A 23,628-nucleotide genomic window follows, 5' to 3' on the forward strand; every position below is an offset into this window, starting at 1 on the left:
TTCACTAATAGCTTTCAAGCAACTTTGTTTAGAGGCCACATAAAAGATCCCGTTGGAAAATTACGTTACGGGGACTGTCGGGAGAAGTGCAAAACTCAGACGCTGTGGGGTTGGAGTATACGGAAAAAGACTCTTGCTCGTCTCTGGTATTAAGTCCGGCCGCTCTAGGTATCCCGGCGCGGGCGTGACTAGTTGGGAATGCAAATGAGGTATGCAAATGAGGGAGCGGGGATACAATACGCGCGAAGGTCAGGTGACGATTGAGTGGGAGTTCGTCTCAGCCAATAAAACGCCACCATACGCCGAGAGGGTGGAGCCGAGAGTTTCTCAGGTACGGTATTTATTTCGTACGGGGCACCGAAGTTCCGTGTCTCGCTTTAGTGGCCTCTTCGGAGACTCACAAGCGCGCTTTTGCACCATGAACATCACTTACTATGGCCCGAGGCGTACGAGCTTTAGCAGCCGATCCCTCGGATCCCTTCCGAATCGAAGCTCTTTGTACCGAGCCAGTTCGGGCAGCTTTCAGCCGGGACTCTACCGAGGCTCCTTCAGTGCTTTGTCCAACTCTCCCCTCTCTACCTCGACGCCTTTCCTCCTCCTCCCCTCGCTGCCCGCTTTGGAGATTGACCCCAAGCTGCACCAGATTCGCACGGCAGAGAAGGAACAGATCAAGGGGCTCAACAACCAGTTCGCCTCCTTCATTGACAAGGTGCGGGTTCGCAGGCGCCGATGCAGGCGAGCGCGTTGTGGGAGAGGGAAGCGTAACTCCGTCTGTGCCGAGTTGGAGCCTTCCGCGTAACAAAGAGGGTATTGAAAGAGGGGAAAAAAGTATGTCTAAAAATTTGGGATACAGACCTGCGTGGATTCCAAGTTGTCTGTCTCGTTTAGTGCTTCCATTAAGCTGGGACACCATTTTAATCTCGGTAGTTTTAAAGCTGTACTTCAGACTGCAAAGGAAATAAAATCCAGGGAAAAAAGTTAGTGGTAATTTCTCTTATATTTTGTAACGCAGAAAACCACTTGAATATCTCCATAAAGTCATCAAGGATTGCATTAAAGTTTAAGAACTGTGGTGCTTATTACCTTGATGGCAAAAAGAATGGTGCTTATTTTAAAAAAAAAACAACCTTTAAAGCAAAATCGAATATAATAGAAAGCGACCATAACAATGTAAGGATGCAACCAAAATCAGTAGATGGAATGCTTCCCAGACCATTTCTTTTATTACCCAAAGCCACCTACGAGCAAGTCCTTATTTAAAAGTCCCTGTGGTTGAGTTAGGGTTTCATGTGTTGTTATCCCCCCAAAAAAAAAACCCTTTTACCCAATTTTGGATAATTTACCCAGATTTGGTAAGCACTGGCATAAAGTTTCCAGCAGCCACAGAGCAGAGTGAAAATAGTGCAAAAAGAAGAAAAAGGTATAATAAACCTAGTGACACAAGATGGGAGGGTAAAATAACAGTTTTCAGGAATCCTTCCTTCCATGAATAACTCAAGAGAAAAGGTGCAAAGCAGTGTATCTTAAGAGGTTTCCAAACTGAGCATTGGTAATGTGACCAAAGTGGTGCAGGAAACAGGGTTAATTCTCCTTTCACTGTGGTCACATGGTTACTAGCTTGAAAAGAAACTTTAAAGAGGTAGAATCCTTGGAGTAGGGTTCTTTTTTCTGCACATATCTTTCAAACCAATGGTGGATGAAAAATTGTTTACCACCAGTTCTGTGGGCGTGGCTTGGTGGACGTGGCGGGGGAAGGTTACTGCAAAATCTCCATTCCCTCCCTACCCCACTAACCTGCTTTCCAGCTCTGTTCTCCTGTGCAGGGCAACAAAAGAAAAACCAACCGATCAGCTGGGACTCAGGAGGCAGAGAATAGATGGGGGTGGGGCCAGTCAGAGGTGGTATTTGCCAGTTCTCCAAACTATTCAAAATTTCCGCTACCAGTTCTCCAGAACTGGTCAGAACCTACTGAATACCACCTCTGTTTCAAACCCTCTATAGATTCTCGTATGTATGTATGTTACACAATATAGCTGTTCTAATTTCAGACAGCAAACAAGTAAACAGTAAAAAAAATAAGTAAAAAACAAAAATACAGAACATTGCAGAGCTTCCAACAACACTTTCCCATATATCCACAAGGCATGGTTCTGTGCAACAGTCTCATACTGTCCCATAGGTTTTCTTTAGGTCTTTTTGGAAGACCCGAGGGGTGGAATCTAATGAGTAAGGCTATCCCAAAGGGCAAGGAAAGGGTACTGAGAAGATGCATGTCTAGGTTCCACTAGATTTAAAAGAAGTGACTTGGAACCTGCCACCCTATAAGACCTAGTGGAACAGGCAGGGAAAGGTGATCCCACGAATAATCTAGTTCTGTACCTTTCAAAGGTTTAAGGTGAAAAACAACGTCTTGAATTCCACTCAGAAAAATTTGGAAGCCAATGCAACTGATCACCAAACTAATGACAAAACATAGAATGACCCGCTTAGAACTGGCAATGAAGGGATCAAAGTGGTGGATAGTTATCTGCCTTTTGGGATCAACCATCAACAATAAAGGAATGAGCAGCCTGGATATCTGCCAGAGACTAGCACTTGGTAGATCATGACAGTCTTGGAAAAGATATTCAAATATTTTGATGTCTTTATCACTACAAAGCAGAGGTGGGTATTCAGCAGGTTCTGACCAGTTCTGGAGAACCAGTAGTGGAAATTTTGAGTAGTTTGGAGAACTGGCAAACACCACGTCTGACTGGCCCCGCCCCCATCTATTCTCTGCCTCCCGAGTCCCAGCTGATCGGCTGGTTCTTCTTTTGTTGCCCTGCACAGGAGAACAGAGCTGGAAAGCAGGTTAGTGGGGTGGGGAGGGAATGGGATTTTGCAGTAACCTTCCCCTGCCACACCCACCAAGCCATGCCCACCAAGCCATGCCCACAGAACCGGTAGTAAAAAAAAAAAAATTTGAATCCCACTACCACTACAAAGATCAGAATCATACAAGCCACAACAGTATTCCCTGTGATACTGTTTGGAAGAAAAAAGTTGAACTTTGAAGAAGTAGAAGAGTATTGCTGCCTTTGAACTCTGGTGTTGGAGAAGATTCCTGAGAATATCATAGATGGCTAAGAAATAAACTAATGGGGCATTGAATCAACCCAGAGTTCCGATTTGAGGCACAAATTTTCCTACTTCGGACACATTACACAAAGAGTTATCTTCCCGTAGAAGATTGTAATGATGGGAAAGGTGGAAGAAAAGACAAAAGGGGGATAACCAGTGGTGGGATTCAACTGGTGTAACAACCAGTTTGGTGAGTGTGTGGTTCGCTCGTGCAGCGTTTGAAAACCGCCCATTTTCAGCTCTAAAACTTACCTTCTGCTGCAGCCCCGGTGAGTAAAACAGCTGATGTGTGGCAATCCGCTGTGCCACACGAATCAGCTGGGCTGCAAAACACAGAAATATAGGACAGACTAGGGCAGGGACCGGTGGGCGGGGCCAACTAATCGCCAGAAATACTGGTTCATCCACTCCTGGGGATAACCACCAGCAAGGTAGTTAGACACAGTTACTTAAGGGATGGATCCTTGGAAGTGCTGAAGGTCAAGGTTAAAAGCCTAACTTAGGAACCATGGAGAAAATTTATGTGGTTATTAGCAGGGATGGGATTCTACCATTTCTCACCTATTCGCTAGAACTGGTTGTTAACATTCTAAGCAGTTCGGAGAACCGGTTGTTAGAAGAAATTACTGGCCTAATCCTGTAAGGGAGGCAGGAAGGAAACAGTCTGGGGTTGCTTACAGAAAGTGCCTCTCCATTAGCCCTTATTACATTCTTGGCAGGACTAGACTTCCTGTCTCAGGAACTTCTCTGGAGTTTTTTCCCCCCTCCTTTGCAGGTACTTTGCTTGTGTGGAGTGACCATTCAAAGTTACAATGGCACTGAAAAAGTGACTTATGACCATTTTTCACATTTACGACTGTTGCAGCATCCCCACAGTCATGAGAGGCCAGGGGAGGAAATGCATGCCTCAATGTGAGTGATATTGAGTTGGCCACGCTCAATAACATGACCCACCAACTAAGCCATGCCCACAGAACCAGTTGTTAAAAAATTTGAATTCCACCCCTGGTTATTAGGAACAACTTGATGGTTCATGATCATAACCAAGTATAGCTCACACAGCAACAGTATAACACAGGTGAATAATGGGGTGGCAAAAAATGTACACAGTGCCGCATTCTGGACCAGTTGTGACTTTATGCTGAGAAAAAAACTCCATGGCAAGAATTTGCTAAGGAGATCATCTGTTAAAGTTTAACTGATATGTGGGAGGCAAGCAAAAGTGTAAATAACTGAAAATGGGTGCTTAACAGTAAATTCCACGGAATCTTACATGGTGGATATGTGGGAATGTACATAAATAGCCAAGTAAAACTCTTGCATCTTAAGTGCTTTTCCTGATTGTCTTTTCAGTTGCTTGTTTATCTCCCTGTTTCCCTTCTCCAAGGTACGCAAGCTTGAGCAGCAGAACAAAGTGCTGGAGACACAGCTGAAACTTCTGAAGGGCAAAGACCAATACAAATCCAATGTGGGGCATATTATGACAGCCCACAGCCAGCCCCTTAAGCAGCAGATAGACATGCTCAATCAAGATAAGATGAAATTGCAAAATGAGCTGGACCAGACACAGACATTTCTGGAGGAACTAAAAAGCCAGTGAGCACATCATGAGAGTTAATGGGAGATTTGTTGTTTAATATTCTGTTTGTCTGCATGAGTATATGTGTGCGTCAGGAATTGACTTCAGAATTTTTTTCAAGGGAGCAGGCTTTTTTTTCAATGAACTTATGAGTAGAATATGGTGGGTGTGTCATTAGTTATAAAGTGCTCAGGATGGGTGAGTATAATGAAGGGTAGTGCACCAATCCATCTGCAGCCACTTTTGTGTAAGAACTGATTTTCAAATGCACACAGCCTGATACCAGATCTGTCTGTTACCAAAACTGTCCTTCCTTCCCAGAAGAGACTAGCTTCTAGTCATTATATTACACTGATGAGAACAAGAGATGCAAGAATTTGAACAATAATTTATTTATAAATAGGTCTTGTATTTGATGCACAACAGATACTGGAATACTTTAGCTTTTCTACAGAACATTTACATAGAAGAGGTTATCTATTTCCAGTTCGGTGTGCTGGGAGAAAACTGACATTTGGCTTCCCACATTCCATTAAATCCCAAGGGAAGATATAATAAGGGGAATGTCTCTACTATAATTGATGGTTGTGCCCTCGTGAAGTTTTTGAGCATTTATTCTTTTGCCTGGAAAAAAAAAATCATTTCCCACTCATTTCCCTGCCCACACATGAGATGAAAAATTTGGGAAAGCAATTTTATGTTCCGTCTTATTTTACCTCAGGTTCAGTTTTAATATACCACCTATTGAATTCCCAGTGCTACAACTATCAATAGCTAGTTTCCTATTTATTTTATTACATTAATATAAAATGGTACAAGTTGGATGCTTTGAAGACAGGTCTTGTAGAAGCTAGAGAAAAGGAAGTTGGTAATTGGTACATGTCCATTCAACACCGACATCAATTGGTTCCCCATTGCACTTTACAACTATTGTCTCTTGTCCTCTAATCTATAGGTATGAAGAGGAAATAAATCACCGTAACCAACTGGAAAATGAGTTTGTGGTGACGAAAAAGGTGAAATTACTGGTGCACTAAAAATTAGTGGGACAAGACCTTCTTACCTTCGATTAATCTGGGATTGCTTTTCTCTCTTCTGCAACTTTCAGCTCATACAACTTTCTTTCCTGAGGAGTTCAAACTGTTTTCAGTGTCAGCTTTCCTTTCCCCATATTCACCCATTCCCCTTACTTTTTCTTTTCTTTCTGAGCAATAGGACAGAGGGCTGTTGATATGACGGAAGGGAGACTGTTTTCGCTTCCACACTGTACACCCTTCTGTGAAATAGGAAAAGTGCACACAAGGTGGATAGATGGTTAAATACATAGGCATAGTAGCCTGACTCGATTTCCATTCTCATTTAACTTTAACTAGAGAGAACCAAGTGAAGTTCACTTGAACTATTCTTTCTTCCTGCATATATTTGCTCAAGTTTCCAGAACTTTGGAAAAGAGCATTGTTTTGCTATATGCAAGATGGCTCAGAGGGCTTCCAGCCAAACAGAGAAATTTGCTTTCTGGAGAAATGCAGCATTCCAAAAAGCTGTTGAATCCCTGCAAGCAGTTCAAAGCCCTTGCATGTTCCTTTACCCAAGTATAATATTGTGACTCAGCTTTGCATATCCACCCCATGCGTGCTTGCATTATATCTTTACTGACAAATTATATCCCCACTTTTGTTGATTTAAAATACTGGAAGTACTAAATGAGGGAAGGTGCAGTCTTTTTTTTTTTTAAAGTAACAACTGTACAAGTAGTATTCAACCACAAGGGAACCCAAAATTTATGTTGCTAAGAGAAAGAGTTGTTAAGTTAGTTTTTCCTATTTTACAACCTTTCTCGACACAGTGAATCACAGCAGTTGTTAAGATACACAGCAGTTTTTAAGTTAGTAACATGGTTGTAAAGAGAATCTGGCTTCCCCATTGACATTGCTTGTCAGAAGGTTGCAAAAAGTTATCACATGACCCCAGGACACTGCAATCCTCTTAAATATGAGTCTGTTGCCAAGTATCTGAATTTTGATCACGTGTCCATGGGGATGCTGCAACGATCGTAAGTATGAAAAGTCAATTTTTTCAGTGCTTGTAACTTTGAACGGTCATTAAATGAACTGTTGTAAGACTACTACTATTTGTTTAAAAGCTCATTTTTAAAAAAGCCAACTCTAGGCAGACTCACAATCACTATAAAAAACACAAACCCGAATAAAAACCCAGTGCCTCAGTCATCTCCTTGGGAGGCCCCACAACCAACTCCAGACATCTTATCTCTATCCTAACACCTGGGTAATGATGGACTTCTGAAAGGTTGAAAAGGTGGAGGCTTACCGAATTTTGCATGAAAAGCTGGGGCCACCATAAAAAAATGAATAAGAACAGGAAAAGAACTAAATTTGACATAATGAAATATGACTGTAGTTATAATTAAATTACATACTATCATTTTGATTATTCACAGAGTGCATTTTAATAATTCTCCCTATTAATCACATATTAAATATTATGATTTGGAGACAAATTAGAAGCTCACCAAAAGTTTTAGGGCCATATGTTCGACCTTGTATTAACTCAAAAATTGGAAAACTTCCACCTCATACAGTACTTAGTGAGATTCAAGGAACAAGATAGGCATCCAGAGGCGAATCCTGCTATCTGCTGTTCTTTTCTGGCAGGACCTGGATGATATTTACTTGCAGAAAGTAGATGTTGAATCCAAGCTGGAGAGTATCACAAATGAAATTAAATACCTCAAACAGCTCTTTGAAGAGGTGAGTACCAGAGACAAACATGAACAAATGACTGATGTATTCATTATATGCAGGGGTGGGATACGACAGGGTTAACTACTGGTTCGGGATTTATGATGTCAGGTGATTTATGATGTCCTTCCCTGCAAGCTGCGAGCATGCATGCCTGTAAATCGTCATCAGCACACTGCATGCAGAGAAGCAGCCTTTGAAACAGCCCTCTTTTCCTGCTTTTTTAACTGCAGCTGTGCCTCGTTCGGCAGCTGAAGTTGAAAAATCAGGAAATAAAGATCAGGTAAGATCAGGTAACCAGTTCTGTGTCTGCTGCTCTTCAGAGCTACTGGTTCTACAGAGGTGGACAGAACCAGTAGAAACCCACGCCTGATTATATGTGATGAAAATGATCAGGAACATTATTTTTCTCATTTTCATTTGTTTGCTAGTAGCTTCTTGCAAGAACACTCAGGAAAGAACAGATAATGCAGTGGCTGGGATCAAATTCTACCTCATGATTAAACTTCCCCTACTACACCAAAAGGGACTACAATTGCAATGTTATACACAACTTATTATGCCTTTCCTGCCCCCATCCAGGAGATCAAGGAATTGCAATCTCAGATCCAAAATGCAATGGTCACTGTGGAGATGGACAATAACCGTGAACTGGAAATGAAGAACATAATTGATGAGGTGAAAGAACAGTATCAAACCATGATTGCCAAGAGTCGTGATGAGACTGAACAGTGGTACAAAAACAAGGTAACTGGTTCACTTATCTCCCTGCATCCACATCATGAAAGTATAACATGGAAACATTGGTCAAGGGCAGTCTTATTTTGATACCGCTTTCATATTAAAGTGAGAAATCCAGCTTCCCAATACAAACTGTTGCAAGATTAAAGCAAACTAGTTTCAGTTTCAAATAAACAGAATGATCAGATTCTAGAAACAAGGAAAAAAGAATCTGGCACTGTTTGGCAGCTCAGTGGAATCTTGGAAAGTATTTCAGGATTTGCATGACCAGCAGAGGTTTATTAAGCCGTGGTGGCGCAGTAGTTAGAGTGCAGTACTGCAGGCTACTTCTGCTGAATACCAATTGCCAACAGTTCGAATCTCATTGGTTCAAGGTTGACTCAGCCTTCCAGCCTTCCGAGGTTGATAAAATGAGGATCCAGATTGTTGGGGACAATATTCTGACTCTGTAAACTGCTTAGAGAGGGCTGTAAAACACTGTGAAGAGGTATATAAGTCTAAGTGCTTCTGCTATTTCAACGAAGCTATTGTAAACCTCTAGGTAAGGCCTGACATGTTCCCAAAACGAGTCCTAGCCTGGCATTGAAGCCAATAAAGACCACCAGACATGAGGAATGACATTTTCAGCTTGTTTTATTGGAGCAAAAGGGTCTCAGCAGCTAAAGGAATCAAGACCCTGAACCAGAGGTGGTATTCAGCAGGTTCTGACCAGTTCTGGAGAACCGGTAGTGGAAATTTTTGAGTAGTCCAGAGAACCGGCAAATACCACCTCTGACTGGACATTTCACAGTATCCTTTCCCTGCCACACCCACCAAGCCATGCCCACAGAACCGGTCATAAAAAAAATTGAATCCCACCACTGCCCTGAACAATACACAAACACAAATTTTGTATGTTATGATTAATGAAGTTAACACCCTAAGAATCAATCATTGATTCCTTGACACATTTCTTTTGATTGCTTTTTTCTACTTTACCCTCCTTCATAAATTGCATGTTTATGCCAATAAGCTTTTTTATCAGAAGAGGTGTGTGATTTACCACCATATAATAAGCTAGAGGTTACCAAAGTTCATGTCTATGTGCCTTAGCTTAGTGTCCTTCTAACTTGTAACTTTCTTCTTGCTGTAGTGTCCCACCATTCATTATCAATCTTGTTACACTCATCACAGCTGCAACTTTCTGCCTCGGCAATTCTTTTAACAACAAACTTTTCTAATTCCAACCTGAGTCTTTCAACCAATGTCTGAATTTTCAGGATAATTCTATCATTCCAATATTGTAATATTTCAGAGCCAGTAATGTTGTATGATCCTCTACTGCCAGTCAATCCTCGTCTAGTTGCAATAACAAAGCATATGTGTATTTGAACATGATTGTAGTATCATGACCCAATCTTTTGCACAACCAGAAAGAACTTTGTCTGATGCCTGAAACTTCTCTGACTTCTAATTATGCCTTCCATGCCCTAGATTTTATCCCATGATTGTTCTAGAACAGGGGTCACCAACCTTTCAGACCTCAGGGAGTGCTAAATTGATAATTTTAAATCCCGGGGACCACTAATGTGAATTTTTCAAAAAGATAAATAGTGCACTATAAAAATGCAAATAATTTGTCTGCAGACCACCAAAATTGTCTCACGGACCACCAGTGGTCCCTTCCATGGACCACTGGTTGGCAACCGCTGTTCTAGAAGGAATCCAGTGTATGATATGATATCCCACATATCTGGAAGACCTGAAGGTGGGAAATCTGCCTATGTGTTTGTCTACCTCAGACCTGGTATTCTTGCGATGGACTCTGTGTCTTGCTCCTCTGAATACATTAGCATAACGATTCCTGTTTATCCCTCTCGTACCTTCCAGATTGATGACATTGTCAGGCAAACTCAGAAACATAATGATGGGATGAAAAGCATCAAAGGTCAAATTGCCGAATTGACTCGCTATGCCCAGCATATCAACGGAGAAATTGAGGCCTTAAAGAATCAGGTAAGCTGCCAGTCTCTAGATCAGGGGTGGGCAAACTACGGCCCACGGGCCACATCCGGCCTGTTGGTCTTTTTAATCCGGCCCGCCGAAGATTGGTACAGAATTAAGGTTTGATGTGAATGATTGAATGATTGCATTCATTTGATTTTGACTTGTAATGACAGGCATTTCGACACCAGGTGGTGGCCCGTCTGTCAAATTTTAAAAGTCAATGCGGCCCCCGAGCCAAAAAGTTTGCCCACCCCTGCTCTAGATAGAATCCCAAGTCTTAAACAGAAATATTCATAACAACAGAGAACACACAAAGCTGGGCGGCAAATGCCACAGGTACTCTACCTACAACCCATTCTGTGAACCAGCCTTTGGACTAGATGACCTCTGAGGTCCCTTCCAGCCCTGGATTGCTGTTCTGTGCTTTCATTTTGTTCTGTTTTGTAACTATCCTCACATGTGTCTTTAATTTGTCCAGCTGCAAGTGTCCTCTCCTTTTTAAAAATAAAACACAAGAGGGCACAATTTCTTATTACTGGGAGAGGCTTCTCAAAAGTTCCAGCTGTAAGTGTTATTCTCTTCCATTAACACTACTAGATGAATCTAGGAGGCCATCATTTCATTCCAAAGGTCTTCTAACCCCAAATGTTGTCTGGGGTCATAGATTGTGTGAAGCTGTGGTGTGGCTTGTGTAGTTTGGAATAGGCACTGGGATAACCTGCCCCTCCAAAGTTTTGGATGCAGCCTATTCAGCTATGGAAACATGCTGAGCGATTTTGGCCCAAGTCCTAGAGGGTTGTTAGGAAGTTAAAACGATGAGTGATCCTTGTGTAAATTGTGCGGAGCTCCTATGAAATATAAAACAAACAAATTACTATTCCCCTCTAACAGCGGTTACCTAATAATATTTGCTGATGTGACAACAGCAATAATTATTAAATAGATTGGAAGTAACCATTGGTCTTATCGCTTTTTGGAAGGCAAACATGGTCATACCATTCAAAGATCAAGCACAACTCTGAGCTGAAAAAAACATTGCACAGCTTTGGGTTCAATACAGCGTCTGCACTGGCTTCTTTTCCTGGCTGGCTTTTAGCTGCTTCTTCATTGGGAGGCTATTTCCCTTGAAACTTCTTCACAGTCTTCTTGACTATTCAGAATAACCGTGCAGAATGGAAGGCAAGCAGCTGTCGCTCAGAAGAGGCCAGGTTTTTTCACCCGCCATACTTAAAGAAAGAGGCTTTGATTTTGAGCCCTTGCTGCTTCTTTTTTAGTTACCGAACTCTCCATAAGGCATTCCCACCCAGACAGTGGACACTGAAATGTTCCTCTTTCCTCCTGCCCAGCGAGCCAACCTGGAAAATGCTGTGACTTCAGTAGAAGAACAAGGAGAGCAGGCTGTGCAAAGTGCTAAAAGTACCATCCAAGACCTGGAGGAGGCCCTGAAGCAAGCCAAACACGATATGGCCACCAAGATGAGAGAATACCAAGAACTGATGAACCTCAAGCTGGCCCTTGATATAGAAATTGCCACCTACAGAAAGCTGCTGGAAGGAGAAGAAAACCGGTAAGCAAGAGTCAGCTTGGACTTTTTGTGCATGGGTATGAATTGGTTCCTCTACGTTTGATCGCCTAGGGAAACTTTCTTCAGCCTAGGGCCCTCCCAAAAGGTTAGATGTCAGTTTCCAGATAGTGCTGGTGTCAGCATTCCAGAAAGCCTTAACTCCAATAAATAACTCAGAGACAGACATGTTCTCAAAGTTCCCTTTTATTAGAGGTTCTAATAATCTTTATTATTCTGGTGCTAATATGGCTTTCAAAGCTGACAGCTGGAGGATTTTGAGGCAGGTTGATCTAAGAAAAAAAGGGAAGAGACAATTTCTGTAGACGGTATGCTGCTTTGGATAGTCCTTTTGATGCTGTCATGTGCTGGTTTGCAAATATATGAACATTTTGATTATCCCATCCCAAATGACAGTAACAGTCTAGATTCACAGCAAAAAGTGCACTGCAGGAAGGTAATTGGGAGACAGGAGCATTCAAGAACAGGTAGCAGAAATACAGCTGTGACACTAGATTGTTAATGTTGTGGTTAGTCTGCAGCAGGTGCAGATGGCTGAGGAGAGCGAGGACTCTGATGAAGGGCCAGGACTATCAGGGAATGAACTGCTGCCTTCAGAGATTGTGAGGGCTGGCAGCAGTGATGAGGAGGTTCCCAAGGAGCCTGTGACAAGTGCACATGCACGAAGGATTACTCAGAGGAAAGAACAATTACAGCAGCACAGGCAACTTGGGAGTAAGGCTGCAAGGTAACGGCCCCTCCCTCAAAAGGATAAAAGCCAGGTTTGGGAAAGCATTCTTTGCAGAAGGCAAAGAAGCTCTGAAGCTTAACTTGTGGATGTCTTACTTCGTGTTTGGAGAACCTTGTAAATTAGTTCTTATCTCTGGGTTTTTGGCAGTATTGACAAACAACTTGGAAAGACTCTTTCTTGTCGGAGCTAATTAGTGGAAAGCAGCCTTTTATCTGTAAAGGAACAGAATTCATTATTAAACCTTAAAAAGTGGGGGCTGCTGCCTTTGTCTGTGTTTGCTCTTTGGGAACCCGGTTGGGTCAGAACAGTTACTGTCATTTGGAACGGGGCAACAAGAGCATTTTAGGAGAGCATATTCTAATAAAGTTTTCCAAGGTTTCGGACATATTTCCCCAGCCTACTTGGAGGTTCCCAAAACTGAACATAGAACCCGTTTTACAGGCTACACCAATAAGATAAGGGTTTTGGTTTTTTTCTCGAAAGAACCCATGCTTACATGTTTTCCAAATTCACAAACGTGCTCTTTTTATTTCTCCCAGGATGGTTGCTCAGGTTCCACCACAACAAGTCAATGCCATTAACAAGTTAGGTAGGCCGTCTTCTTGTTCTGCTGGGTTGAGGTAAACCAAGCATCTCTCTTTTGCTGACCTTTCTCCTTCTGAGGTTTTCGGCATTGTGGAAGCTTTATTCTGCCTCCCAATTCTCCGTGAACTTTTTGCAGTGTCCTGAATTTCATCTGGATATTTTATGTCCTGAAAAAAGCTGAAACAAATTGAGGGCAAGGTCTTACCTAAAATTTTCTTTTGCCACCTTTGCCATTCCATACCCCTGAATTTTAAATTATGTGTTAGATCAGGGGTGTCAAACTCCATTTGACTGAGGGCTGCTGCATCAGGTTGTGTTGTGTTTGACCTCTAGGGACCGGGGTAGGCGTGGCCAGCTCAACATCATTTATGTCAGGGACACCTGTGGTGGCCCAAGTATTCTGCCAGAGAAAACGGGGTCCCAATCTCCGTTTTTGGCTGGGACAGCCTCCTGCAACCCTCTGCCAGTGAAAATGGAGCTCAGAAGGGCTCCTTTTTGGCTGGCAGAAGCACCGCGGGCCAGTCTCTCGCTGTTTCCAGAATGGTCCTGCAGGCCAGATCTAAATACCTACTAGGCCAGATCTAGCCCCCGGGCCTTGAGTTTGACACCCCTGTGTTAGATAGAGATACCACTTATTGTATGCTGCAACGATACTTAATTTTCAAGCTCAAAAACTGATGTGCAATGCAGTTTAGCACTAATGATCGGTGATAAACAGTGGCAGTAGTTAATATTAAGCTTTCAAACAGATCTCAACATATGTGCTTCTTGCCCATGGTGGAGGAATGTCTGGGGAATATTCTACCTACATAAGCATCACCATTATCTATTGGGATGCATTGTAAAAAAAAGCATCTGCTGTGTTGGGCAACATGATTTTGAAAGACATGTATCAATTATTAGTTCATTGAAAAAACTGCTGTTAAATTTTTAGGACAGCTCTGAAGTCTCCAAAACTTAGTTGAAAAACCACTGCTATCTATTGATAGCATTTAATGGAGGGCATGTAATGTTATTTAGAACCAGACAAAGAATATGCAATGGGAAGTAGTATTTAACAGTTGATGTTTGAAACCAGCCAACATTGAAATAAACCGGATGTAAAACAAATGTCAAATGTATGAATTTTGAATTTTTTTGAATTCAAATGTTGAAGTTGCAGGTTTCATCCAAAGACTGAAAGCTCAATGTAGAAGTATAGGTGTTTCTTCTGTCTCTAAATCTGACTCGGTGCAAGCCCATGGAATTAGGGATAATAGAACTGCCAGCCACTTAGCCTTCTGCTATTAAAAGAAATGGGTGAAGCCAAAGCCTTCCATGTAGTATATTTTGCTGCTGCTTCATACCGCATGCAATTACCACCAAAGTATTCTCCAAGAATTGGCAGAAATATGTAAAACCTCTTCTCAAAGTTATTCCCTAAATGTTTCTCTATTGCTAAGATGCTGCAAAAAAGTATTATTATAGTGCAAGATAATCCTTTCAATCAATTTATCTAATTATTTTGATTGTTGCATAATATTAACTTCTCTGCATTGCCTATTTGAGATGATGGACCAGAACTCTAGATCCTTCTGTGAGTCTAGCAGAGTGTCAAGAATCAGTGTTTGATTAAGTATTCCTCAGTCTGAAATTATCTCCTGCATTTGACTTTCTCTGCCAAAACCATCTTTCTCCAAGAAATCATTCAGCAGGTATATTGGAAAACAAGTTCCATCGATGCCAGCCCAATCAACATAGTTTAGGATAATAACAGATGAAGCCGAACACATTTGAAGGACAGCAGAATGGAGAAGGAAACTTTAAGCAAGCTCTTGCTTATTGCATGCAGTCAGTTAACCTTTTGTTTTGTTTGTGAGGATTTTTTTGTTGTTGTTATATTGGCCTGCTGACTTAACTTGCATGAGTTTGCTGGCTTCCTCTTCTGCCAAATTGCTTTGGTGAGCCAATCAAAAACTTCTTCACTAAGACCTTCCTTCTCCTCTGATCTCTCGATCAAATTCTGAAATCCATCCGTTGCTTCTGCAGCTGGACTCCTGAATCAAGGGATAACTCTTCCCTCTCACATTGGGGTTGCAGGGATTTCGGTCTCCAACAACAACTCATTGAAGAGGCCTTTGATGATCAAGACCATTGAGACCAAAGATGGGAAAGTCATTTCAGAGGTCAGTCATTTTTCAGAGAAGTGACTGGAATAGAACCAGCAAAAAGTCAAGGTATCTTAAATACATCAAATGGATTGTTTTTATAGCCTCTAATGATAACTACTTCATATGCCTCCACCTTTTCTCCCAGTCAGTGCTGTGTTTTTTTTCAAGCTACAATGGCTCAGTTTGACCTTGCCAATAAAACGATGTCGATAATATGTTCTATTTACCAATTTACATTAAAGCTCCTGAAAAATGTGTTGTTGGTCTCAGTTTCTTGCATGAGTTTTATCAGCAGCCGTAGGCACATCATTGCTCAACCCCACATTCTGACTTCCTGTTATAGGGTGTATCATATATTTATCCTCTGCTTGGGTTAAGGAAGGAAAGTTTGATCTTCCTAAGTGAGACCTATACAAAGAAGTGTGCCAAGAGCACAAATTCTCAGGTTTTAACAAGAGTGAAAATTTTAAGATAAAGATCATTTCTGCCACAAAAAGAAGCCTGGAGAATATACCAGGAAGTAGCTGAAGGGGGGAAATACATACTTATATGTGGATGAATAGCATTCCTTCTGCTGCAGCTCAAATATTTGTTAACTGTACTGAAGCATTTCCTATGGCTCTTTGCTATACCCAATTATAGTTTCTCCCAATCTTGACCTTGGATGTTTTTGGATCCAGATTGGTAGAAGTGATGAAATTTATGGTTCAGAAGTATTTCAGGAGTTATTTTGAGTCATCTAGTAATGTCTAGGAAGCCAAACCCGGGGAATTATTTAAAAACTTTTAAGGGTTTCCTGGTAAAATATAATTATAAGCAGCCATTAATCAGTCTTCCTACCAACTCTTAGTCAGACTTACCTGGAAGAAAAGTCCAGCTCAAAAGCCAGAAACATAGCACTAAACCAGCCTTGGTCAAGTTTGTGTAACCATGCAGTGTTGTATATAAAAGCCACTTCGATCAACATCAATTTGCTTATAGAGCAAACCGATCTACAGAGGATGTTGTGGCCATCAGACTTCATAGAGCGCTGAGTCATCTGGAGAATAAACAGAGCTATGTGAGGATGCTCTTTGTGGACTACAGCTCTGCGTTTAACACTATCATCCCAGATATACTAGTAACCAAACTGTATAATCTGCAGGTCCCCACCCCCATGTGCTCCTGGATTAACAACTTTTTGACAAACAGACCACAGTCTGTTAGACTTGGCCCCCACCTTTCTTCCACTATTACACTCAGTACTGGTTCCCCCCAGGGTTGTGTCTTGAGCCCCCCGCTATATGCCTTGTACACCTTTGATTGCTCACCGAGCCACGCAACAAACACCATCATAAAGTTTGCGGACGACATGACCGTGATTGGTCTCATCTCCGGAGAGGATGAGACGGCATATAGGGCAGAAGTAGAGAACCTGTCTATCTGGTGTTCACAGAACAATCTCTCACTGAATGTCCATAAAACCAAAGAACTGATTATGGACTTCAGGAAACATGGACAGGACCATGCCCCACTCATCATCAATGGAGAATGAGTGGAAACTGTCCCTACAATCAGATTCCTTGGCATCCATATTTCAGCTGGGATCTCCTGGTCCCCTAACACCAAGGCCATAGTGAAGAAGGCTCAGCAGCGGCTGCACTTCCTGCGGGTTCTCAGGAAGAACAATCTGGATAAGAAGCTGTTGCTGGCTTTTAATAAAGCCTCTGTGGAGAGCACTCTGACATATTGTCTGGGTGTGTGGTATGCAGGCTCCACAGTTGAGGATAGGAAATCTGTACAGAGGGTGATAAACACAGCTCAAATGATCATTGGTTGTCCTCTGCCCTCCCTGGAAGACTTAGCCAGGTCCCGCTGCCAAAGCAGAATCAAGGCCATTATAGAAGACCCCTCACACCCTGGCAATTATCTTTTTGACCTGCCGTCTGGACGGCATTTTAGGTCAATAAAATCCACACCACTAGACTAACAAATAGTTTCTTTCCCTGGGCCATCCGAACCACAAATAAACACGAAGTCACTACCTCATTAAGATGTGAAAAGATGTGAAATCTCAATATTCCATTCAGATGTACAGTATAATAAGATATTACAGTACAATCCATCTCTTGTGTATTATACTCGGCTAAGCGTTACAGTCAGTGTTGGATGTATATTTTGTGTATATTCGTAGATATTGTACTCTCAAATTGCAAATGGAGACGTGGGTACTCTATCTTTCTTATCTTCATTTTTAAGAGCGTTGGTTTTATTGTATTGCGAACAGTTGCTGGGGTGCATCCGCAGTTTTGTTGTACTTGTACAATGACAATAAAGTTCTTCTAATCTAATCTAGACGTAAAAATGAATTTATTGGGGATAGGGAAATATACCAAAAATGGAAAGGTAACAAGTGAAGTTAATAATCACATAAATATAGAATTCCAAACAAACCAGCCCAGTTAAACTAATCATTTACTGTCTCCTTGAATAAGCTTTTGGCTTTTCAATTTATAAGAGGGTTCAAAGGGCTAAGAACACAGGAGACTACTAATTTACAGTGCAATATGAAAACTGGCAGGAAAATAAAATGTAAGAGACCCTGAACCCCTCCCCACCTTGTGAAAATACAACTCCCAGCATGCCTCTGGGCCTGCTGAGACTTGTAGTTCTGCTGGAGCTCCATAACGTTCCTCTCCCTACTTTAAGGAGTGTGGTATCTATTCAGGTATTTAAGTCTTCCATGTCAATCCTAAGATTGGCAGAGCAGAGAAATAAGAAACAGGGCATGTTCTTCTTGTGACAATAACTATGACTGGGTACTGAAAGTTGAAAGTTTGTAAGGCATCATGGACAATGTATTACCACCCTGTTTATGGTGATGTAGGTAAGTTTATTTTAGACCAAGAATAGAACTTTTCCTTGGATAATAGAAAGGTTTGGTTTAGTTTACTTTATTGTCATTGCACCTCGTACAATGAAATCAAACACCATCTTCAGTGCACATCATGACCATGAAAATAAACACAAACACACATCCCGTACACTCCACACATTGAATTGAAAACACTGCACTATACAGCAGAATTCAAAAGAGCTACTGCCCTGGGATAGAAGCTGTTTTTCAGCCTATTTGTCCTTGTTTTTATTATTCTGTACAGTCTGTCAGATGGCAATAGTTCAAAAAAAGGGTGCCCAGGATGAGATGGATCTTTGAGAAAGTTTTGAACTTTCTTAAGGCAGTGGGGGCTATAAAGCTCTTCCAAAGAGGGGAGAAGGCAATCAATGATCTTTTGGGCAATGACATTAACCTTTTTTTGAGTGCTTTCCTATCTGCCACTGTGCAATTGGCAAACCATACAGAGGTGCAGTAAGTTAAGATACTCTCTATGGTGCAGCAGTAGAAGCTCACCAGCAGTTTCTCATTCAGTTGTTGTTTTCTGAGAAGCCTCAGGTGGTATAATCTCTGCTGGGCCCTTTTGACCAGGGCTGCAATGTGAGCACCCCAGGTCAGGTCATCTTTTATGGTAGCACCCAGAAACTTAAAACTGGCCACTTGCTCCACTTGGTCTCCATTGATAAGCAAGGGCTGGATGTCTGATCTGTTCCTTCTATAGGTGCTGAATTGTTTTATCCAGTCCTAGATATTTGGGATGTTACCGGTAACTGTCCACTTTGGCCACTTCAAAAACAGACTAGGCAATACTTCAGGACAGTTTGAGAAGCTAAAGTCATTATTTGTCCTTAAAAGGCTAACTGGACCTTTGCAATGGAAGTATGGCATTACGTCAGCCCTTGAGGAACACTATGCACAGAATAAGAAGAAAGAGTATCAGTCTGCATTTAAAATGTTCACAAACATTCAAGTGGGGATTAAATGGAAGATAAAATAAACCTATTTTAGAGAGCTGCCTTTTTAAAACAGTGCACAAACTTTGAAATTTTTCACATATCTTCCTCTGACGCATTATTTTATACTTACTTTAGAAACAGCAACTCAAGAAAATGCTTTATCCTCAGTTAGAACATTAATGTATTTCACAATGTTTTTGTTACTGTTCGGGAGTTTTTGTGTTATGGCCTGAATTTGGACTATCTGTATTCAAAGCGGATGTTTTCCTATTGAAAAAAGTATGTCAATCTTTTGCTTTCTATTTCTAAATAATTTCAAGTGATTTCTATAACAATAAAGCCAATATAGTCAACAAAAAAATAAAATAAAAGTTTTAATTTTTTTAGTTTTGAGTACAAAGTCCAGAAGTGGTTTCCAAAACAAAACTAGATAGAATTTTATCTTTAATTACAACAATCAGTTTTGCCATATCTGCCAACTCCATTGCCTTCTCCATTCGTTCTTCCATTGTGGGGATTAATGTGTCCTTCCATTTGTGTGTATATAAGATTATTACAGCTGTCAACATATATGAAACAAAGTTCCAAATTTTCTTTCAAGCCCTGTGAATTGGTTTTTATGTTCTTGTGAGGCTTTATCACAAACTGAAATTGCCTAAATAAATTATTATGGCAAAGAGCACAAGAGAAACAAGCTTAGAAATTAATGTTTTCCTCTTCAGAAGTGAAGATGGATATATGTGGAAATATGTGAAAAAATTACAGTGGCAGACCAAAAGCACAGTTCAGTGACACGGAAAGTATAAACCAATTTTCAGGAAATGATGTAGCATAAATAGCATTCAGGCAGAACTGAACATTCATACAGGGTGGCCTCATATTTAATCATAAACTTGGATTAAGAAAATGCTTTTTTGTTGTTGTCATATTGCAATATGCCCAAACAGCTTTACTGAGGTTTAATATTCATCCAACATGTGAACGCAGTGGCTGAATTTCCACAGTATGATGAAACACAGAGCTCCATTTTAGTCTAGATTAGCATATTATAAGACCCCAACTGTGGAATAGATAAAGGAAGCAATCTTTTTACATTTGGAAGCAATGTAGTTTCAATAATACATTTGTCTTTTATGGAACTATTGCCTGTTTTGCAAATGGAAGCAAACACATACTTGAGGTAGAGCAGAGAATTGTTTTCATGCTTTTCAATCAACTGCTTTGATCCTGCTGAAGAGATTTTGAATTTAAAAGTCCAGGCTTCCTTGGCTGACTTTCTCCCTCTGATAGAAGCCAGACATCTTGGCCACAGGCCTTCAGCCCTAACTCTCTGAGACACCATTCCCTTCCCAAAGCAATAATGATAGCTCTGAATTTGGTGACTTTTAGATTCATCAATTAGATCTTTCATGTTTTTGAATTGTTTTCCTCCTCAGCTAGACTAAAGCCTGTAAAACAGACTTGACTTCTTGAATAAACAAAAGCTGAGTTTTCTTCCTGGAAGTCATCTAGAGAAAATTGGCGAAGGATCTGAAGAAGAGAGTAATGACTGAATCCACATCTCCATTTATACTTAACTGTAACATAAAGTCATGTTCAGATAACAGTGTTTTTCTTCTTTGCTTCTATGCCATGTTTCCTGAGTGAGAGTGCCTTCTATTATCATTACCTGTACTGGTTTGGAAAAAGCATTTACCAAGAATAGTCTTAAGATGTGTAAAACCTGTTATCTTTCATCTATTATCTTAGAAGCGAACTCAAATGACCAATAGTTGATGTGACCAGCAAGGGGTCAGGAGGTCAGCCTCTACTTCTGCCATTTCCCCCCCAATATTTTGCTCTGTCCATTAGCCTTGATTTCCCAAGTTCTTTTTACACCCATCATTTCCTTAATCATGTTTTTGACACCAATTTTTATGAAGGCTTCTAGAAATGGAAGGTGAAAGCAAAGCAGATATGGATTATATCATTTGGGAGAAGAAGAAGAAGAAGAGGCAGGGCTAAAATGTCAGTTGACTGTCTTGCTCTCCCCTCCAACAATAGGGCGTATGGTCATCCTATAAAGATAAAATAGAAACAAAGGCCCTTTCCTTTAAAAACCAGAAATGATCAAACTTTGGCTGACGAATAACAATCTGACTCTAAAGTTGTTGAGGTTGTCTTTCAAGAGCTTTTCTGAAACTCTGAATTTTTACCAAGAGATAGAAGGAAACAGAAACATTATAGGAATTAGGGTTATTTCAATCTATGTAGTTTTGAGTTCATAGGAAATTTAAGAACAATTTTAGAAGAGATGGTTTAATTTTCAAGATGTGGATAAAAGCAGATATTAATATTTAGGAAGGCTTCAAAAGAATCATGTAGATGACAATAACAGACTTACCATTATGAATTTTTTATATGTATAACCAATTTCTTCAGTAACTGGGGGTTGAGAATATAACAGGAACATAAAAGGCAGATAAAAGACTGAAAAAAGTACTTGGCAATCACTGGTCAGCCTCTCTGATTAATTCCCATTAAGGGTCAGGATCCCTGGCCAGTAGCCATGCAGGCTGAGAGATTATGGAAATTAGAGCACTGCACTATCTGTAGAGAAATAATAATAAACTGTATTTCTATAAATGGAAGCACTGTTCCTTAAACCACTGTGGGAATCAGTTGCTTTAGTCTTGTAGTCACATCCTGTCACTTTTATTATTATTTTTCTATTGCATTCAACCAGTGGTGGACTAAAAAAAAACCTTGCATGCATCTAGGTGGATTATCAATTAAAAGATAATGCCTGCTTCACAAAACTTTTACACTAGGCTAAAATGGAGTTGGATAGCTTGTAGCTCAATATGTTGTAGGAGGACATGCATTTTCATAGTCCTGTGGGACCCAGATCATCATATGGATACTGGATTCCACTTTTTTTCTCCTTCAGTTAAGGAAGAACATTTATTTTTATTCTCCCCAAAACACTGTAAATGAGGTAGGAGATGTTTATATCCTAAAACCCTCATCTCTGGAATAAGCACAGTATTTATCTGCATCGCCAAATCACCCTTGGTGTGTGGGTGGCATTTATGGCATTCCAGATATGGAACCAGCTTAGGTAATGATTAAGGTTCTGGCTAGAAACTGGGAAATGGTAAGTTCTAGTTTCACCTTAGGCACAGGTCAACTAGGTAATCATAGGCCAGTCTCTCTCTCTCCTTCCCTCCTTCCCCCTTAGGAAGGAGGCAATAGCAAACTACTTCTAAAAAACCTTGCCAAGAAACTGGGGGGATTTGTCCAGTCTGTCACCAGACATCAACACTGATTCAAAAAAGCAAAGTGAAAAGATACAATTGTGAACAGTTTAAAATGGACCTTATGAATTGTAGAATAGTTAAATTATAGCGAATAACCAGAGATTCTCCAATCTCCCTGTGCATTCAGCAGGAAGGCAGAGTGTGAGGGGTAGAAGCTGTAAAAAGAGAGAGGTAGGACTGCTTTGGCTGAACTCACATCTAAAATGGAGAAAAGAGTGTCATTCTTCTCTGATTATTTATTTGAGAATGAAATAACAGCCTACCTGTTTACTGTAACAGCCTACAGTAAACCAAGCATGTAGATTGATATAAATCACAGGTGGTATTCAGTAGGTTCTGACCAGTTCTGGAGAACCAGTAACGGAAATTTTGAGTAATTCAGAGAGCCGGCAAATACCACCTCTGACTGGCCCCGCCCCCATCTATTCTCTGCCTCTTGAGTTCCAGCTGATTGGCTGGGTCTTCTTTGGTTGCCCTGCAAAGGAGAACAGAGCTGGAAAGCAGGTTAGTGGGGTGGGGAGGGAATGGGGGTTTTGCAGTATCCTTCCTGTGCCTTGCCTACCAAGCCACGCCCACAAAACCTGTAGTAAATTTTTTTGAATCCCACCACTAAAAAATGGTTGCAAAATAAAATATTTTTTAAAAGAGTATCAACAAAATCTCAATAAAAGCAGAAGAGGAAGAAAGATCTGGTTGGGGCTTCTGAGCTGATTGCTAAACTCAGTTTAAGTTCTGTTTAAGTGTTTTCCTTTATGAAAACAAAAGCACTCTAGAGGAATCTTTTACAAAATAATATCTATTTTAAAATTCAATTGATACAAATGACAGACTTTTGAGTTCTTCAGAAACTTTTATTAGGCAAATCAGATTTTTTTTAAAAAGGAAAGGGGAGGAGAAAAATCCCCAAATTAGGCAGCTATTTCAAACATCTGCTGTCCAAAATGAATTTTTTAACATGGAGAGTGCAATACATTGGTCGTGTTGCCCTACTTAAGTTACATCTACTACATATTCTATTTATATATTAGTTACTTTGCAGAACAAAGATCAATGGCTGCTTCTCTCCCATCTTTCAGACTGAAAACCCAAAGGTTGTTCTCTCTTAATTGGTCTTTTATCAAGACCCAAAATCTCAAGGTGGCAGAGAGCACAAGGGACACCCCAGTCTTCATCACAGCAAAGCTAGAGATTGATTTTAACTGGTTCATTAGGTTAAAATGATGACTAAAGCAAATAGTATAACATTACGAGTCTGCTATTCAGCAA

At 40.7% G+C, this 23,628-nt stretch overlaps 1 protein-coding gene across 2 annotated transcripts; it reads left to right on the top strand.

Moving 5' to 3' along the window:
• The first annotated feature begins 310 nt into the window (after nucleotides 1–310).
• Nucleotides 311–15,487, top strand: LOC113410790 (keratin, type II cytoskeletal 8-like). Of its 2 annotated transcripts, none has more exons than XM_087950368.1 (9): nucleotides 311–709; nucleotides 4,508–4,716; nucleotides 5,655–5,715; nucleotides 7,372–7,467; nucleotides 8,041–8,205; nucleotides 10,069–10,194; nucleotides 11,532–11,752; nucleotides 13,037–13,086; nucleotides 15,162–15,487. In XM_087950368.1, exons 1-9 carry the CDS (start codon nucleotides 419–421, stop codon nucleotides 15,269–15,271), a joined length of 1,329 nt encoding a protein of 442 aa, XP_087806494.1. In that variant the 5' UTR covers nucleotides 311–418; the 3' UTR covers nucleotides 15,272–15,487. The 2 variants fall into 2 exon arrangements, with proteins under 2 accessions (XP_087806494.1, XP_026521306.2); XM_026665521.2 differs by having other exon boundaries at nucleotides 353–709; nucleotides 15,111–15,487.
• Nucleotides 15,488–23,628: the final 8,141 nt, after the last annotated feature.

This window comes from Notechis scutatus, chromosome 1 (genome assembly GCF_049901735.1).
Source record: "Notechis scutatus isolate UNSWTSFEM ecotype Mainland chromosome 1, rNotScu1.2, whole genome shotgun sequence".
Lineage (NCBI taxonomy): Eukaryota > Metazoa > Chordata > Lepidosauria > Squamata > Elapidae > Notechis > Notechis scutatus.

Excerpts from the sequence above, each read along its gene's own strand:
- LOC113410790 (XM_026665521.2), top strand. The coding sequence starts at position 419 with ATGAACATCACTTACTATGGCCCGAGGCGTACGAGCTTTAGCAGCCGA. Across the intron at positions 7,468-8,040 it reads TCAAACAGCTCTTTGAAGAG|GAGATCAAGGAATTGCAATC; the intron begins GTGAGTACCAGA and ends GCCCCCATCCAG. Across the intron at positions 13,087-15,110 it reads CAATGCCATTAACAAGTTAG|CTGGACTCCTGAATCAAGGG; the intron begins GTAGGCCGTCTT and ends TTGCTTCTGCAG.